The following is a 20,226-nucleotide window of genomic DNA, read 5'->3' as shown; positions in this document are numbered from 1 at the left end:
AGGCCTAAATAAAATGTTTTTAATTGTGTACCAGTTTAACGTTGAATATTATTTATGATTTTTATTATTTTGCACTTTTTTCAGTTTAATTATCATTACCGCTATAATGCAAATTTAATGTATTTAACCAATTAGGAACTGTAATTAGTAAGTGTAGATATTTTCGTGCTGTAATGTAAATCGATGGCAAATTTGGGGTCCACTTTCGGGGAATCCCCGTAAAAGGTTTTTGCGAAATACCCGGGTTCCCTAAGGGATTAGGTGAGAAGTTTTACCTTTGTGCAAACATAGGGACCGAGACGATTCGTTTGGCATCATTTAGAGTTTGGTAAGTTCAGTAGAAAGGTTTTTCGGGAAATCTTTGGGTTCCCAAGGGGTGGGGTGAAACTTTTACCTTTACAGAAATCCCAGGACAGATGTGTTTCGTTTAGTACCACTTAGAAGTTGGAAGAGTTACATGACACCCAGACAATGAATCTTATTATATAAATGTCTACTGCATTTGGTTCACCTCTCTTATCTATTATATGGTAGATCACTATAAGACCCCAGATGCTGGAAATACACTTCATCCAAAATAACATAGGGAAACATATCTACAGTATGGTCTTCTACATGCACCTGTTGTAAAATCACAATTAGAATGATACTATATACTTATATTTATTATCATCATTATTAGAGTTATTGAACTAATTATCGTATACATGAAACTTACTTGTGAACACATTTGTATTTATAATTTTGTACTTTAAGGATGAATTATTAGATTGACTTGCAGTAACACTATAAGTATGATCCTACCATTATAAAGTACGATTATGAAAGATAAAAAAGCGAATGTTTTATTACGGTCATATTATTCCATGCTTCGCGTGACCGGTGCTTCATAAGCCTCACATCACAGAAGCAAGCGTGTCTCTTGTTATTTCACTCTATCAGAGATATTCTGATAAAGAAACAAGCCTAATGCAGGCTTAAATGTTAGTTACTACATGCAGAACCTAAACTACCCCTGTGCCTAGGAAGCATTTAAAGAAATATATATAAATATCTTCCTTATAGTTGCACTCAGCCATTATACACATGTTTAACTTAAAATGAAATCTAATGTCGTATAAGTGTACCAGTTGGTCAGGGGTAAGTTTATAGATTTACAACCCTGAAATCTAGAGTTCGATAGCCCGTAGTGGACAGAGCGCAGATAGCCCATTGTGTAGCTTTGCGTTAAAACATAACAATATTATATGAATGTTATTTGTTGTTGTTTTTTCATTTAAGAAATGCCTTGTAGCGTTAAGTACACATTACAATATTACAGATGGACCATTATCTACATATTGTAACATATTTCTGTTAAAAGACTTTACTTTGCAAAAACAAGAATAAAAGAAGTAATGATATTTTAATATGCGTATAAACATATTAGAAGTTAATGTTTCAAAGATACAAACTCTGACATCGTAGTTCATCCAAGGAATGTTCATTTCTAAAATAGATTTAATTCAACAAAGGCCTTAAGCCGTCTAGTCTGTTAACGATATTATGCCTCCTGTTTCATTGAAATATAAGTACTAAAAATGTTCTGACTATTAGACCTGAAAATGATTAGAAATATATTTATTCGAGAAAAAAAATTGATAAAACCTATAAATTAGTAAATAGTGTAGAGAGTTATAAAAATGTAGATATTTTATTCGTAGTTTTGAAAAACAAAACACCTGCCAAATTAATTTTTCATGTCATGACTTAAGTTGTTCTATCGGTCGAGATTAGCGATTGATAAGAGTTACACAGATTGACTGATCACTTCCCATTTATTAAACTTATTCTGATTAAAATGGCCGAAAGATATTTCTAAGGAAGTTTTTGTACGTACGAATCGAATGTCTGTCATTATGAGAAACTGTATTGTACAATGATATTGTAAAATAGAGTTAAATCAAAATCTGAATCTAGTGTGTTTGTTTTTTCTACGATCCTTTTTCAATTTTTGAAATTTAAATGTTACATCTAACACTCGTTCTTAGTTAGAAGTTTTGCAAACATTACTTTAAAACTTGTTAGTTTGTTCGATGTATAATGCAGTTCCACGAATACTTTTTAAGATCTTTGTTGAGCTCTTTCCTAACTCATTACTGAAGATGAAACTTAAAGAATTTATAACATACTGTCTTAAGAATTTCTTAGCTAAGATTTGTTTGTAGTTAAGCACAAAGCTACACAATGGGCTGTCTGTGCTCTGCCCACCATGGGTATCGAAAGCCGGTTTCTAGCGTTGTAAGTCTGCAGACATTCCGCGTGCCACTGGGGGGCTCTTATCTAAGACCGACTTAAGAAGTATCTTAAAAATAAAATGTCTCAGGAATATATGAATATCTTAAATGAAATTAGACGGTTGGTTGTGTTAAAGAGAATGTGTGCAAAAGGCCCTAATGTTTTATCATTACACTTTTTCTTAGTTTTCATAAGTGTTATATCCTTCTATTTACGTTAACAATATCTTTTCGGTTAATTAAGAAAAAGTGCTCAATTAAGACACTATAGGTCATAAAATACTTTTTAAAGACGCGATATTTTCCAATCTTGTCCAACAACCATCATTTTTCCTGTTTTTTCAGCCAAAAAAATGTTTTTTTTACTAAAAAACAATTTCAATATATCAGTGTTAAAATAAAAACAGTTATACTATGTAATTTTCGACGGCACTCACGTTTACTTCTATCTTAAGACACTAATATTTACCTATCATAAAGTTGAAAAAGAGCTTAAGAAGGTTTTTCAGATATAAAATCTTTCGTGAAACATTCATATATAGGAATGAGACTTTTCTTAAGTTATGTCCTAGGAGCAATGTTTTTCCTAGAATTATTTCGTGAAACTAGCCGTTAGTTTCCAAATTAGTCATAATTTGGTTGAGTGATTTTATTTGCGATTTACCTTTATTTTCAAAAACAATTTGCGAATGGCATTTTTTTTTCTCTGTGAAATAAGTAGAGGGAGGGGCTTAATATAGTACATTTTAAATTCGTTATGTGAATCCAGAACATAGACTTTTGAAAACAATATTTTTACGAATATGTCATGAAATAGAGGGTATATAGTTTCGAAACTTATGTAATTCATTGTTGGGTATTACTTTAAAGAATGGACTATAGATGAATAATGCGTATATGATTCGATAATCGCCTTGGTGTCCTGTCTGTCATTTCTCATAAACACGGCGTCTACAGTGGAATGGTCGAAGTTTTCGTCATGCACTATTTAAAACACGATTACCTAGAAATTTGGAACAGTCGCGCAGTTCAATGTACATAGGCTGTAAACGTATGGGATTAAATAATGATGTAGGAATTTGGTAAATTCAGAAACAAAGTGTAATTACACACACACACACAAAACAACAACAAAAAACTGAATGAACGATATACGATTCATTCGTACATTTACGACATACCTTACGGACAATGATTATACAGAGTAATAATGTCTTCGAGATTGTGAGAAGAAAATACATTTTGATGAAATTATTAAGTTTTCTGTTTTCCAACCACGTTGTAAATAAGTTACATAAAAGTAAATTTGGCAAATTCGTGACAAAACGGATATGACAGTCAGAATTATAATCAAGATCAAAGCAATGATTTTCAAAAAAAGGGGAGAACCTTAAAATAATTCTAAATATTAATTACAGTTAGTGGATTTATATTAGCATTGGAGAGGCGAAAGTATTATTTCAAGGAAATACTAAAACAAATATACAATGTATATAACCAAATATTCATGTAAACATAGAGATTTGCGAATAATTATTCTTTAGTTATGCGCTAAAATGCTCACAGTCCAGGAGACTCTACTCGACAAGGCTTGTTTCTATTTTAAGAAACGGTCGATATGGTCAACGAGCTAAGTGCCCTTATGTATATAATCTATTGCTCACAGTATTTTCAAAGTATGCATGGCGTGCAAGCACGGTTATTTTCTGTTCACGCGAGATCGTAGCATAGTCCATAGATGAAATAAACGTGTGTTCCAAACATGGCATTTCTTCAGAGGTTAAATAAGCAAATGAATTCCTAACTCCATAGTATATGAATACGCGTTCCCATAAATGATGACTACTTATTTCTGAAGATCATCGCTTTACTTGATACGCAATCCTTTCTTACCACTCGTTCGTGAACAAAATGGTGTACTGTAATTCCTGAAATATATTTATGTTTTATCAGCTCGTCAGTTTTTCTGTGTTTAACTTAGATGTTGAGGATGCTCAAAGCCTAGCCTCACTTACCATTCCATAGAGCAAGAAAACGAATGTTGTTTAAACAGTTTAGTTATTTTAATGCTTGAAGTGTTCATTCTCAAGGACTTAATACGTACCTAAGTTGAAATGCACAAGGTAAAGGCATTTTAAGAATATTGGATTTGGAGCATATTGCTGCTATAGATAAAAAAAATAAGTATTCATGACTTGCAGCTAGGTAAGCACTAAGTTGTCAAACGTAAAGCAACACTTTTAAACAGCCTAACATACCTCTCAATAAACAAAATACAAATACGTTAGCCTTCGAGATCTTTTCCAAAATATTGCACAATTTCTTTATAATTTGCGATTGTGAAAAGTCAGATAGAAAGAAATATAACTTGATCGTGTGTTTCTCGGGAATTTTTTTTTTTCGTTTTATATTAAAGCCAAACTAAACAGGTAAAAATGTTTCATACAAATCGACCCCTGCTATCGCAAAATACGTAATTACATTTTACTTACCGAGAACAAAACTGTAGAATAATCTACGATAGTGTAATTCACTTTTAAGAATTTTCTGTAGAATGCCTAGTGAAAACACAGCAGGTTTTTATACTTATTCCTTTCTGAAATTGACCGGATTTTATCGAACCACACACTTCATTAAAAATCCTTCGTGTTAGAAGCATTTTTTTCAATACGCTGAGTGCACTATTAAAATGCATGTGTATGCATAAGTGGGTATTCGATTATATTAGCACAAAAGTTGACGGTCGGTAGTGTTAACTATTAATTCAAAATTAGAAACGACTGGCGCAGGTAGCCCTTCTGTAGCTTTGCGCGAACATCTGAAACAAACAAACACAAGTGAGAAGCTCTTCTACTAGATATGCTATTTATCGTTTTTTAGATGCTAAGTATGTTAAGATGTTAATATTTTAACATATAAAAGATAACATAAACTTTGTATCTAAGAAGCTAAAATAAAGTTAAATATTTAAAATCGGTTAAAGTGTTAAAATTTATTATTTTGAAATTTTGTTTTTCTGAAAGGTTTACAACCTATTGTAAAAGAATAAGAAACAGTTAGAATAATGAAATAATTTCTAAGCATAAGTTTTCAATTACAGTATTCCTCTTTAATTTCATTTAGGGTAAAGCGATGTTCAATTGTCGTAACAAATTTTGCATAGGTGGTATAGCTAGAAACTGTTAATATTAACATATTTAATTTTAGAAATGTATTTCGTATAGCTATATGAGATAACTCTCTAATTCAAAATCACGTTTTTTATTAAATAAACTGCTTATGATTCACTAGGTAATTTTTTGAAAGCCCAGCCAGTTATGTAATATTCTTCTCAATTGAATGTACTATGAAATGGATACCAAAAAATTAAAGAAAGAAAAATGGCGCCTCAAAAGTGGTGTATACTTTGTATACTTCGGAGTACAAATGATGGCTTTTCACAACTTGTTTAAAGAAGCAAACGAAACTTCAACAATTTTATATATATATATATATATTTTTTAAATCTTTTAAAACCATTGGAAAACAAAGAGGTGAAGCTGACATGATGACATGACTCAAACACAGCAAAGAAACACATGAGAAAGTAGTGTTACAAGGCTCGAAAGCACTCTTTTTACTAGCATTTAATGAACTAGTGCATATCTAAAAGCATTAAACTTCACATTCTTAAACTTAACTTTAACCTAACATTACTTTAAATATAAGAAAGGAAACTCAATAACACAAACGCTTTCGAAAAGTGGACTTTCCTTCATTAGGGGTAACTAGCAATTTGGAAAGTCCACTTTCCGAAAAAGCTCAGGGTATTGTGTTTCCTTCTGTTGCTCATGCTTTGGAATATCGTGAGCATAACTTTAATACATCTTTCACTGCAATGCCTCAACTAAAAACAAAAATCAGTTTTCAGACACTTTTCACATTTGTTATTATTGAAGAGGAACTACGATTAAATATTTATAAGTTTATTTTCTTTTTGTACAATGAATTTATTACTTTATAATCTTAAATTCTTGAAGATATTACAGCTAACATAATACATCACACGCACTTCCTTTGAGAACTTCGAAAGACAGGAAACGTGTATTGCCATAGTTACTCCAAATTGAGTATTGTAATATGTTTGTTAGACTTTAGTTTCTGAACTAGTTAAATCTTATATTGTGTAATTTTTATACGTAGGTTTAATAGGTTTAGCACCTGAATTTAATGTAATGTAATGACGACTTACAAATTCGTAATGATTATCAAACTGCTTGACCAACATGTGTTAAAATAGTACTTTTTACTTCCAAAATAATGATATCAAAACTGTTTAGTATATATCGAAAGTAAACAAAGATTACTCACTCATAGTAGATTTTAATTTAAACAAACATGACACAACATCCATATGAAAATATATTTCTGTCAAAATGTGACATTTTGTACCTTTGTTGGTTAAATACTCACATTTTTATGTAAGTAAGTTGTCTGGGCAACTTTAGAAAACTTTAAAGTATTTTTGCTTCTCAAGTATAAATTTTGTAACCTTATGTTTAACCACATTCATTTGTTATCTAGTAAATTGATTGTTTTTTGTGTGTGTTTAGTTGTTTAATATGATTTTGGTAATCTTAATTCCATACCTAATTCACTTTTTTGTTGTTGGTATTACGGACATATATATATATTAACTATTTAATTTAATTATATTTGTTTAGTTTTAATTGTTTAAAATCATATTGTTCTGATATCATGCATTTCAAAAAGTTATCCTTGTTGATTTGTTTCTCTTGCATGTTATCTAATTCTTTTAAATTTATATATACATTCTTGATTTGTTTGTTTGTTTAATTATGCAGAAAGCCACACAAGGGCTATCTGTGCTCTGCCCACCACGAGTATCGAAACCCGGTTTCTAGCGTTGTAAGTTTTCTAGCTTGGACAAAATGTTTGCACACTGTTCTATATTGATGTTATTGTCTACATACATGGAGTAGTTATTGAGTAAATGCACGAGTGCTAACAGAGAAAGTAGCGTATGATCGAACAAGCATGTACGAGTTGTTTTGGTCTGTATACGTTGTTTTGAGCATTTGTTCATCAAACCATACACACACACACACAACTATTTTGCATAAAAGAGAATGCTTTTGATGTAATCTTTTTCGAGACAGCTTAATGCTTTGTTCACAAAATGTATCTGTATTTGGTGTTGAGTCATGCCTCCACACGTGCCAGAAGTTAAAGGGCGTCACATAGTTCGAATCTCCAGAAAAGGTATGAAGCAAACGGACATTGCTAGAACAGTAGAGTACCCCCCCCCCCAATGTACTGCATCAAAAGTCCTGAAACGTCAGCGAACTACAGGAAACTTTGTTCCAGGAAAGTCTACTGGTAGACGCCAAAAAACTACTACCCGAGATGACCGTGTTTTGATCAGGTTAACACGTCAAGGTTGAAAGAAGTCTTACGACAGGAATGGCATGAAAACATTCATTCCAGAGTATCCAGAAGAACAGTGAATAGGGGGCTGACCAACCAAGGTTATTTTGCAAAAAAGGGCTATCTGCAAACCAATATTAACCAGAATCTACCGCCGTCACCATGTTACTTGGGCAAGATAGCATGCCAACTTATAGTTAGGACACTGGCGACATGCCATCTTTTCAGATGAGTCCTGTTTCCGTCTGGTTAAAAAGTGATGGAAGGATTCGTGTTCATCGTTTTCCTGAAGAACAGGTGAGGGAAGAATATATTTCCAAGAGGGAACAAACAAGAGGTGGTGTGGTACATGTTTGGGCAGCTATTCATCATGGTGGAAAAACTGCTCCTCATATCCTCCAGGAAAACGTCAATAGTGCCTCCCATAAGCATCACATGGAGATGATATTTCAGTCATATGCTAGGACAAGTTTTGGCAATAGCTTTGTTTCCAGGATAACAATTCCACTTCCCATAGTGCGCGTATTATACAGGATTATCTCGATCAAGAGGAAGTTACAAGATTACCATGGCCAGCAACGTCTCCAGATTGCAATTGCATTGAAAACTCTTGGGCTGAACTGAGCCGAAGAATTGCTAACTACGACCCTAAACCAGCTACTCTAAATGAGTTGCAGCGCCTTCTAGTGACAAGTTGGGACGAAATCACGGTGGATTACATCAGAAACCTCATCAGCACCATGCTACATTGCCTTGCGAGGTTGTTAAAGTACGAGGAGGACCAACCAAGTACTAAATTTTAATATGATCTGATATAAGGTTACAAACGCTATATATAATAATTTTAGGTTATATTTTTTTAATTATATATGCTTTGGTAAGGTTTTGTTGTGATAGGTGAAATACTGAATTACACATCTTTCTATAGGTGTCTGATAAAATTGTTTGCTGTTCTAATAAATCGTTCATAATGTCCATAGAACTTGTCTCATTATACAAATTACATATGTAAATGTTTAATGTAACATGCATTTCTCAGTTTGACAGCGCTAACTGTATTTATATTCCATCTTAGTAATAATGATCTTATTTGTTTCAAAATATGCAAACATTTTGGTCACGACTGTATATGTGTGTGTGTGGTAAATTTATCGTGATATTTTTATTGTTTATTTCATAATTCGTTGTTATAATTCAAAATGTCTTTTGGAAAGTGTGTTTCAGATTAATTAGGATATTTTATGTTTATTTTATTACTGTTTTCATTTTTTAATTTTTAGTCTCAATACAACTATATTTGATTAATGTGTTTTTTATTTTCAATAAAGTGCTTTCTGTTAAATTTCTTAAATCTTGCTTTTTTAGCTCAGCTCTTGTTACTAAATATTTTACTGTATATAAACTACTCAGTTTTTTTTTTATCTTACTTGAAATACTTAAATAGTATGATTTATTTACACTTTACTCTGAACTCTACCAAGAGTGGTTTCTGAACGGAACTTCAACTTTTCATCGAGCTGAAAGTGTTTTCCATATTCTTTTCTTCGATAAAAATAATATCGCACTTAAATTTTCTTTTAATTGAAGAGTATTCAAAAATATCATATCTACAGTAGCTTATTTCTTTACTAGAAATTTCGTTTAATAACATTTTGGTTAGTTTTAAATTAAATTTTATTCATAAGGCACATATTTCCAATGTAATCAAATAAAACATTTATGTGGACATTTGTATGTTTCCTTGTCGTTAAGCACAGAGCCACACAATGGCCTAGGTGTGATGTGCTCATCGCAAGTATCAAAACCCGATTACTAGTATTATGAGACCTCAGACGTGTCATCGGGTCAACAGAGGGCGAAATTTTGGAACAAAATATCAGATAAATATTAGTTTTAGGTTGCAAAACGAACACTGTTGTTTTAAAAATCTCATGTACAAACTTATGCTTCAGATGCTTTAGAAAACTTAGGTCAATATTTATGGCCTTATGAAGAAAATATGCGCCTGTAAGCTTGTAACTAAACCAATGATTACAAAATAAAAAGATACCTAAACCTAAAATTTCTCAAGGAATTTCTAGTATATGTTGTTAACTAAAATTAGAATTACATGTATACTACTCCCATTAATTTTAAGTGCATGTTTTATGATAGCTTTATATTTCTAGTGAATTAACACCTTTCAATTATAACTTGTAAGATTACATATTTTAATTGAAAAAAAAATGTTTGTATAAACTTGATATGCCTACGAAGTCAATTACGATTATCGTGTAGTGCAGCCACTGATGAATAAAGGTATTTTAACGTCAATAATGTAAAAATTAATAGATATTTGTAACAGAAAGAAACAATCAAATATTTAATGTCGTAAAGTATATATTTGACATTATATACAACGTTGGTAGGTTATTACTTCAAAATTATAATGTAATTAATCAATAATAAATTAGATAAGTAAGGTTGTGAATTTGGTCTTTGCTCGGATAAACCTAAAATAATTTATATTTTTGAGAAATATTATGAAAGTAAGTAAAAAATATTTTAAATAAAAACATTATTTAATTTTGCACTTGAATTCGATGAATTGGTGAAAAGTATCATCAGAAATGAGAATAACTGCATTAATTTATTTTTTATTTAAATTTTAAAATAAAAATAAATAATGTTTCTATTTCCAATATATTTTCACTTACTTAAAAAATGATAACTTATTCTATATAATTATTTAAGGGTATTTAAATTCCTACCTCAACAATGTTTACTGAAACTCTACAATATCAAGCCGTAATAATAAAGTTTCATTATTTGTAGCTACAAAAAAAGTTAGAATGAGATGATACACTAATTTAATTAACTTTCAAAATGCTGATGTATTAGTAAGCTCTTCTTAGCATTTTACATCGTAATTAACTGTTTATTATTCTAGTTAGTGCTACATTTTTAGGATGAATTTATTCTGTAAGTTTTCTGAAATTTATTCTATATGTTAGAACATGGTTAATTCAAAAACACACTAATGCTTACATCTGATCTTATTTTCACTCTATCCCACCATAATGATGTGGGATTTCTACATTAAAACACACTAATGCTTACATCTGACCTTAGTTTCACTCTTTTCCACCATAATGATGTGGGATTTCTACATTATAAACTTGTTTTGAAACATCTACATACTTAACAGTATCGAATTGAAACAAAAAACAATAACAGTAATAACAAAATATGGGTATTTCACAATTTATAAATAACAAAATAGGGAAGTATAAAAATATAAATATAATTATCAAACAATTATAAGTATATTCAGATTGAAAGCTCACTTTTAAACAATTTAGAAGTAACAATTATTAGAAAAAGATTTAAGTAATTATACATATTATAACAATATGATGGGTTACGTGTTTTCTAAGTTTTCCTTAGCGAATAATTAATTATTAGAGGTGAAAGTAGAAAAACAAAGACAAAGGAACATTGGAGAATTGTAATTTTTATTTTATTTTTGAATATGAGAAATATTGATTCTTCATAACAAAAATTAACATTTACCAGTGGCATGGCTTCATTAAACGACCCTTTTTTTTCCCATAATAATAGATGATGCACAGTGTTTCACTCTTTAATAAGTCGGGAATTGGTAGAAGCTGCTATTGTTACAAATTTGTTTCTAGCAATCACAAGTATTTCTATAGGTGATTCAGCGCTAACCTCTGATATTTGCGCCCGTGAAAAACGAAAAAAATAGAATTATTTGAAAGAGATACATGTCACTTCAGAGAAGTAATTATTGTAGCATATATGGAAGTTTTTTTATACTTTAGCTATTGGATCGTATGACAAAAGACGATACATATGTGTGTATATTATATACATATATAATGGTTTTATCGCTTACAGTCTAAAATTATCTATATACAATTGAATGCTACATTGAAACTCTAAATAAAGTAAATAAATTAATTAATTAATAACTAAATAATATATATCAAAAATAGTGTGTGTTTTTTTATATCAAAGCCACATCGGGCTGTCTCCTGTGTTCATCGATGGGAACCAAACCCCTAATTTTAGCATTGTAAATCCGAAGACTTACCGCTGTCCCACCGGGGGACTATAAAAATAGCATTATGTTGCTTCCAAAGAGTTGTCTTTCTGTGGTAAATGGTTAGAAATTAGGAAATGCGCCACGCTCACTGGTCTGCAGATTGACAGAGATATTGAGATAAGTCTCCATAAATGAAGGAAGCAGCCTCCAACGTGTAACCATAACGATAAAAACCTATTGTGTTTTCCAAAATATATATTTTCGTCTCATCTAATTAGGTGCTGAATTAAAATAGCTAGGTCTTAACTGACGTTAACTTTTCATACTTCTACATAAAACAGCATCTAACGTCAGATTTTAAAATGAGAATTTTTTTCAATATCTACATGACGGTTTTGTTTAAATAATCTCTAAAGATTCATGATGCTAGAAAAACACGTAGGCTGATAGAAATGAATAAAAACTCTATAACTCGAGCACTTTCGAAAGGTGGACCTTTCTTCTTCAGGATCAAACTGGGAATTAATCTCTAAAGATGATAGCTGAAACTGTCATTTTAATAAATAAAATGAAGTCTGGAATCAAAAGATTTTTTTTCAGGCGAATATCGATAAATCAAAAGAATGGAAAAGATAATTCTTTATACTTAATACTTCAAGGTCACAAAATTATCAAATGAGTCAATGAAGATTTCTAAGCTTACAAACCCAACTAACTATCCAATCATGTGTATCAGATTATGTTCTAAAAACATCCTTATCCTTTTTATTCAATGTTCCTTAAATTGCATTTAATTTTGGTCTACAATACATGGTGTTAAATAACAATAAACAATTAATTGGTCATTTTGATAAATAACAATAAATTAATTAATTAATTGGTTTCCATAAAAGCAGACTTACTATGTAACAAATTCGTGATTTTAGTTTGAATAGCGTTTGTACTTGAAACGGTATGTAATAAAATAAATAACGATTATATACATGTAATTAATGATGGCCAGGTATTCTATATTTTCACATTATGAATATACTCACATTTTGGAAAGTTTTAGAACGAGTTTTAACGATTTTGCATCATGTATCCTAGTTTTAAATTGTTCATCTTGAATCAGAATTACAGATTGGTATAGTTCGTCAAACAATCTATTTATTGAAAAGATATTGAAATAGTGACTGCAATGGAAAAATAAAACCTGGTGAAGTTAGTTTGTTTCATTCTCATGCAAGCCTCCGAGGATGTGTCATAGCTGAAATACAAGCTAACTATTAATTAGTAAAATATATGCAAGTAGAGAGTGAATGCTTTATGAATGTCTCACTTGACAAGCAGATAGGTAAGTGGGCTGGTAGTTTCAACTTGACCTTGATATTCTGTCAAGTCATCAATCCACATCAGTAATTACAATGAAATTCTCCAAATCTCATTATATAATACAAATTATTGAATTCCTCAGTTTTTGTTCTGTTTCGAGTTCTAAATTGTTTTCCTTAACCTCTTCATCGTAGCATAAATAATACGTAATTAATACAACTGATATTCGAAGACAAGTATAATATGTTATATTTTACCTGTAACGTATATTGTTGTTTGTTTGTTTTTATCGTTAAGATACGTCTGATTCCTGTTCTTTTCTAAGTATGGAATCAGTACTAGAATTAGTATTCTATATAACTATCATAATAGAATTGAACGTCATTTAATTCTACAAGTATAAAGTATATTTCGTAGATTGCTAAAATATTGATTTCCACTGTCTGTGAAGCTTGCTATCATTTAACAACGTTTTGAACCTTAAGAATGAATCGCTTGTGTTCCATGGTTTATTGCTCACACGTATAGAAGGTTTTACCATTATCAAACAGACTAGGTATGTCATAGTGCACTATTTTATTTTTACATTGTTTCTGTGGAATAGACTATTTCAACTAGTACTAGGGACATTTAAGATTCAGTCGTTGAAGATCTGGAGTATTGTGATCACAGATAAAGTTTTAAGGTATGAAACAAAATGTTTACGAATGTTAAACATTAAGCAAAACTTCCTATTGATTTTCAAATGTTCGCTCGAGAGAACAGACTTTGAAGTCCATTCAAAATGCATGCGTTTTTGGCAAATTATATGGATTTGTTTTAATCCTTTATCTTCTGAGTGCAACTGTCTCATCACTTTCAAATAAACACATTAAAAGTCCAGTCGAGTAAGAAAAGCTTGATACTTTCTTAATTCAACCTTCATAACAGAATATTTTGAATAAAAAACTAGTCTAGGGATTAGCATGTTAAATTCATTATAGATATTGCAAGTTATGAAAGATTTAAGGACGTATTTATCTAAACAGCTACAGAGAGAAGAAAGAAGATAAAGAGGTATTAATGTTTTTTGTTTTTGAAATAAAATTAAAAGTAATGTGTGTATCAACATTTTCTCGTATACATGTTTTCGTGGCAAATTTATGAAGCTATCCCCCTTCGACGTCTTTGAATTTAATACAAATTAATAAAAATGTTGCAATATAAAAGAGAAACATCCACATTGAAATTAATACTTATTTTTAGTATTAGATTTGTTCTGTATAACAATACATTTACTTTTATGGGTTTATCTTATCTTTAACACGATCCAAAGCTTTGTCTTCACAGTAAATTAACTATAAATGAACACACATTATATTTTGTAGTTATGAAGCTATAGATAGTTATCTGAACACTAAAATAAAAGTTGGGCATTTCATTTATTCAACTAAATCTGTTTGGTTTGTAGTTAAGCACAAAGCTACACAAAGGGCAATCTGTGTTCTGCTCACCAGGGGTATCGAAAGCCGGTTTCTAGCGTTGTAAGTCCGCAGACATACCACTGTGCCTCTTGGGGGCTATTTAACTAAAGGCAAGTACTTTTTGTGATTAATGCTTAATTAGTTCTGAACATTGAAATTTATTCTGCAAAAAATAAAATGAAAAATCACCTAAAATAAGTGTTCAACTACTAACTTTGATTATTTAACAATTCAAATTGAACGTTTCATCTTTAGCCTTATACAATATGGGAAAAATTAAAATGAAGAATCAAAATTACATTTGACGTTTCTACGAGTTCTAGCATTTACATTAACTTCTGTTAACCCTTAATCACATGTCGAATATTAACACATTCTAGTAATAGCCTGCAACTGTTCCTTCACCATTTTTAGAGAGAGGCGCAGTGTGCCGGTCGACCTTTTCCAATATTCCCCATTTATATCTGTAGCTACCTGAAGGCGGTGGAAGGAAGGAAGGAAGGGGGGTCTAGACCCGAGGAAAACACAATTACGGCATCTACCCATGGAACGTGAGCACGTGTGCCAAGTTTGGTCCCTCTAACTTCAAACATGGCGCCTCGGAAGCTCAAAGGAGCTTGGGAACACAAATTGCCTTTGGATACACACAATTAGTTTAAATGTGGTTCTACAAATTTAATAGAAAAAAGCATAGAAAACATTTTTTTTTTTGCAGTTTATTATAATATTTAACAATAATATTCCAAACGTTCATTACAAACAACACAACATTAACTACACATGCAAAGATACCAAACGTGACACACAAAGTCTACCATTTGTCAGTTATGTTGTAAGATTTATCATAACTAGATTAATAAAATACAGTGAATCACCATTGTGTTCCACACAAAAGTATATCAGGCATAACATGCATACCAAGAACTATGATGAAATTCTATCTTTCCCAATATGGCATACATACGACTTCTCAATCATATTCGAAAATTCAATATCCACAGTCAAGCAGTTATCATTCACATATCAATTCTTAATAAATATAAAACAGAAAAGTCTAATCTTTCAAGCATCAAGATTCAGAATACTAAAAAGTGCTCCATAATAATAACAATAATAATGTTAAAGAAAGCATATCACACTCACTAATCAGTCTTTGAAGTTTCTTATCTGTTTTACAAATTATAAACGTTTTGTTTGTGTTACTGCTATGAAAACTAGCCAAATATCAAAGATGTACAGCCAATGAAAGTTTTGTCTTTAGTAACTGAAGCCATCTTGATTCTTAAAATGGAGAACTGATATCTCCAAAATACAAATGTTTGAAGAATTCAGAGCATTATCGGATTACATGATCGATGTCCATAAATGTGTGAAATAAATTAAAATGTTTTTTTTTATCTTCGTTTATGTTTCAGACACAGTCAATGACTAATTACTAATAATACCCTGGGTCAGTGGAAAAGAGATTTGTGAAATCAGAGTTTTTACAATTATCCATTAGCTATGTGCCATTGAAAGCTAAGCTTTTAAAGTAAAATGATTCCTAGGAAACTATAAAAAATACTTGTTAACTTAACAAAGAAGAACTATTGGATTATTCAGATCTTCTCCTTAAATCTTACTTAAACATTAAGATTGGTGTGATCAAGTCTTGAATTTTCCAACTGAGAATATATTAAAACTTTAAGTTGTTCACTTTTTATATATTTAAAAAAATATTTTACTTGATCGATTATCTTCATCCATGAAAATGATATCACATGATTAGAGATTACAGAAAAGAAACGAACGTATTCTTACTGAATAGCTGACAAACAGAATATCTTTCAACAGTGTACAATAAATTGTACTGATTAAAAGATCATTCCTAATAAAGTTAACACCCAAAACATATACACATATTTCAACAGTGTACAATAAATTATACTTATTAAAAGATGATTCCTAATAAATTAAACACCCAAAACATATACACATATTTCAACAATGAACAATAAATTATACTTATTAAAAGATGATTCCTAATAAATTAAACACCCAAAAAATATACACCTATTTTACCTTTTTAATAAGAAAACGTTTAAGGTTTGTGTTTGATAGGCTTTACTTGCAGTATATATATATATATGTATTCCACTTTCACACTTTTTTACACTGAACCAGGCTAAAGATGAAGTTCTTCAGTGTTTATTATCAAGTATGAACTAGTGAGGGAATTTCTCTCATAACTCTAGACATCTTACTTGCAACATAGTGTGAAGTAGTTACAAATTAAAACACAGATGATGTATTAGAATTTTATATGTAATATAATGCTACGCATTTATATTATCTACATATGCTTGATGTTAATAGATAGATAGGTAACCAACAAATTACAATCAAGTATACGTATGGATTTGTTAAAAGTCATGCACGCTACTTCACACACGTCATTTTCTTTTTCTGTAAGCCTACTACAGACAAACCTATTATTATTCTATTCAACTTCCAATCGCAATAAATCGGTATAGTTTTATTTTAAATTTGCATATTCGTTAATACATTTACGTTCCGAGGCTAAGAGCGGCCCAACAGATAGCGTGTTGGAACTCACGTGTCTCTATCGACAAAAATAATTGCCCTCCACACATTAAGGCCATGAGTGTGTTATAAGAGTGACGGTCAAATCTCACTATTCGGTGTAACAAGAGCATCTTAAGAGTTGGCGGTGGGTTATTTTGACTAGCTGTCTTCCCTCTAGTCTATCATTTTAAAATTAGGGACGGTTAGCGTAGGTAGCCCCCCTTGTGTAGCTTTGCGCCAAATCCAACATGCAAACAATCTTTCATCTCGATAGAGTTTGGGGCAAGTCATCTTACCAGCCGAACAACGCACTCATGTTTACGTTACACCTAAAATCCTATAAAATTCTTCTAGGTAGCCATCGCTCAGATCGACTAAGTTGAGCTGATGAAAAATCGCATTGCTCCAAACTATACAATCGCATTGCTTCAAACTATAATTCTCTATTGGTCATGGTATGGGCATAGTTACTTACTACGGGCTTATGCATTTTTGTTTTTCACGACTTGTATTCATAACCAAATAAATTCCATAACCAAATAAAACCAAATAATTCCAGAAAACTTATATTAAAAATATTTGCTTAAAAGCAGCTACTATATAAGCTGTTTTAACGTAAGTCTGCATTCTAGTATTTATTGATGTATCATTTAAAGACTTGATAATTTTTTTTCACATAATAGACACTATCTCTAATCTTGAATTTTATCAGCAGGTTGTTATATCACTTTTAAATGTCGTATCTCCAACCAATGATTTATTTTACGTATGAATATCATCATACGTTAGTCATTATTTACTCAGTGGGGATTTTCAGGAAGGTTCATGAAGTCATTACCAAAGAATATTTTATAACGTTGTATTTCAACTTTGCAACTTAATAGTTTTCACTGATTAAGATATAAACGTCGTAGCAAAGATTTTACGAAATCTTAGACAAAAGGGAAGACCAATGAAATACTTTTTTGATCAATTATATTTCTTAAAAGTGAAATTTGTAAATTTATACAGAAAATAGATGATAAAATGCAAAACATAATTCATTGTTTGTGACAGTTATATTGGACACGAGTAAGGATAAAATCGCATATTATCTATAAACTATGAAATGTTTAAAATTAGAATATCCACCAGAATAAGAAGATTTTAATAAATCCTTGTTAGCGGGCGTTGTTTCTTTGACGATCATCTTTAACAGTTTTCACCTGATGCTTGATCACGCAAAACGTACTGCTTGGATCAATGAGATCGAAACAATTCAGGGCGAGGTCTCACAATTAATCAAACCTATCCCAGATTTCAAGACTGATGAGTAGCATTTCATGCACTAAAATGTACTATCCTTCTTTCTCACACGTACAAATAAAGAAGAATGAGTCATGAATAATATGTTTAGATATTTCAACGATAATTTCAATATGCCTGTAAACAGAAACAAATGTTATGCTTTTTTCAGTGCTAAAAACACATGTTAATAAAATACTCTTGCTCGAATGAGACATTGCTAAACAATTTCGTCATTTATTATGAGTGTTTCATTAATCTCACGAAAAACAAAATTTGCTGCGTATAATAGACCTTTAAATTAGTAACTGTAGATAATTGATAAATTTGATTCTATGCATTTCTCTGTTTCATTTGTACAAATACCTTTATTTTAATATTCTGTCACGTATTTCTTTAGTTGGACAGTGAAATAAAATGTGTATTATTCTGTCGCAGCCAATCAATAGTTGCTCAATTTCCTTGATGTTACAACTAAAGTCCGTGCTCATTAGATTTCTCTAACAGATGGCTCTCATTTCTAGCCTACGTCATCAAATGCAATTCAACGCAACGGTGACGTATACTTCCATCGTGATAGCAGTGCCATCCATGCAGTATCTGATGCGCGATGTGTGTATTGCAGATACTAACCAAGTGAAATCAATATATTGATTCATCAGAGAACTTAAAACCTTGGTAGTAATACATACACATTTCCAATTCTCGAAATGTATATATATATATATATATATGACGGTGTGTGTGTGTGTATGTGTGCGAGCGCTAAAGGTAAAAAAAAAAACTAGGTAGAAAATAAAAACCAGTCCATCATCATGATATTTCCCTGTTTTATTGAGAAATTAATTTCAATATTTCTATAATTTTAATGAATTTAACATGTTTAAGGAACACAAAAGCAATTATTCTCTACCCAAAACGTCCATTTCTTTTGCCATTCGTTTTTTTTATTATTATTATTTATCACAGGAACATAGTTTACTTGATAATAATGTTCGTGTTTCCCTCTTTTTATAAATGACCATACAAAATGTTATGGTATGACGTAATGTTACTGATTGATAAAATACTGATTGTCTGATAACAATTATTTTATCGTATAACAGATGGAAATATTTTTATTCTTTGCTTTGGAAATATTTGCCTGGTTATTATAACACCTTAGGAAATTTTATATTTAAAAGAATTCATGAAATATATAAAGTTATATATCTTTTAGACTAGTAAAAACCTTTTACTGTAATTTTCCTATCACAGCACATTAGGAAGTTTTCTTTTTAAATAAATGAACAAATCAAATTAAACCTATTAAGAAGTAGCGTGATCTAAATATTGCTAAATTGATAAAGACTGCAAAGACTAAAAACTAAAATATATTTATTTACCATTATACTTCCAAAATACAATAAGCGTAAAAAAACTTGTATATACAAGCCTCTTTTACAAATACTGTCAAAAATAACGGTGACAAAATGAACCAAAAATGATATACTTAATGTATATTAAAATATTGTTCAGATCAATTACGAACCCAAAACATTTAATCCCCTTCAAAGTTTGCTATAAAACAAAATATTGACTCGAAAAATAGCATTTAAGCAGAAACTATACTTGCCCTTGTTTTGTTTTTTTTATTTTCTTAAAGAAAATAACACTCACCCTTGGCTTGAAAGGCTTGGGTTAAGTGTTTTTTCTCTTGCTCACTTTTTTCCCAATCGGTGCTTGGTTGGTCAGTGACCATTGGTTGAGAATCGGCAGTCTCCATTGGTCTCCGGGTTCTCTCAGTCGTCGACACTTCACTGCTTTGTGACACAAACAAAACAAACACTAATTATAACACAACAGCAAG

General features: G+C 30.8%; 1 protein-coding gene across 6 annotated transcripts in view; it reads right to left on the bottom strand.

Annotated features, from left to right (window-relative positions):
- Positions 1-20,226, bottom strand: part of LOC106462015 (serine/threonine-protein kinase minibrain-like) — a 145,177-nt gene that overhangs the window by 39,935 nt on the left and 85,016 nt on the right. For 5 of the 6 annotated variants that reach the window (XM_022389293.1, XM_022389289.1, XM_022389302.1 and 2 more), the window contains one exon: positions 20,037-20,179. In XM_022389293.1, the coding sequence (XP_022245001.1) occupies positions 20,037-20,179 (143 nt within the window). The remainder of the gene's footprint in view (positions 1-20,036; positions 20,180-20,226) is intronic. The other variant, XM_022389283.1, reaches the window with a different exon arrangement.

The sequence above is a fragment of the Limulus polyphemus genome, unplaced genomic scaffold, assembly GCF_000517525.1.
Source record: "Limulus polyphemus unplaced genomic scaffold, Limulus_polyphemus-2.1.2 Scaffold42, whole genome shotgun sequence".
Lineage (NCBI taxonomy): Eukaryota > Metazoa > Arthropoda > Merostomata > Xiphosura > Limulidae > Limulus > Limulus polyphemus.
This window is presented reverse-complemented; position numbering and strand designations above follow the sequence as displayed.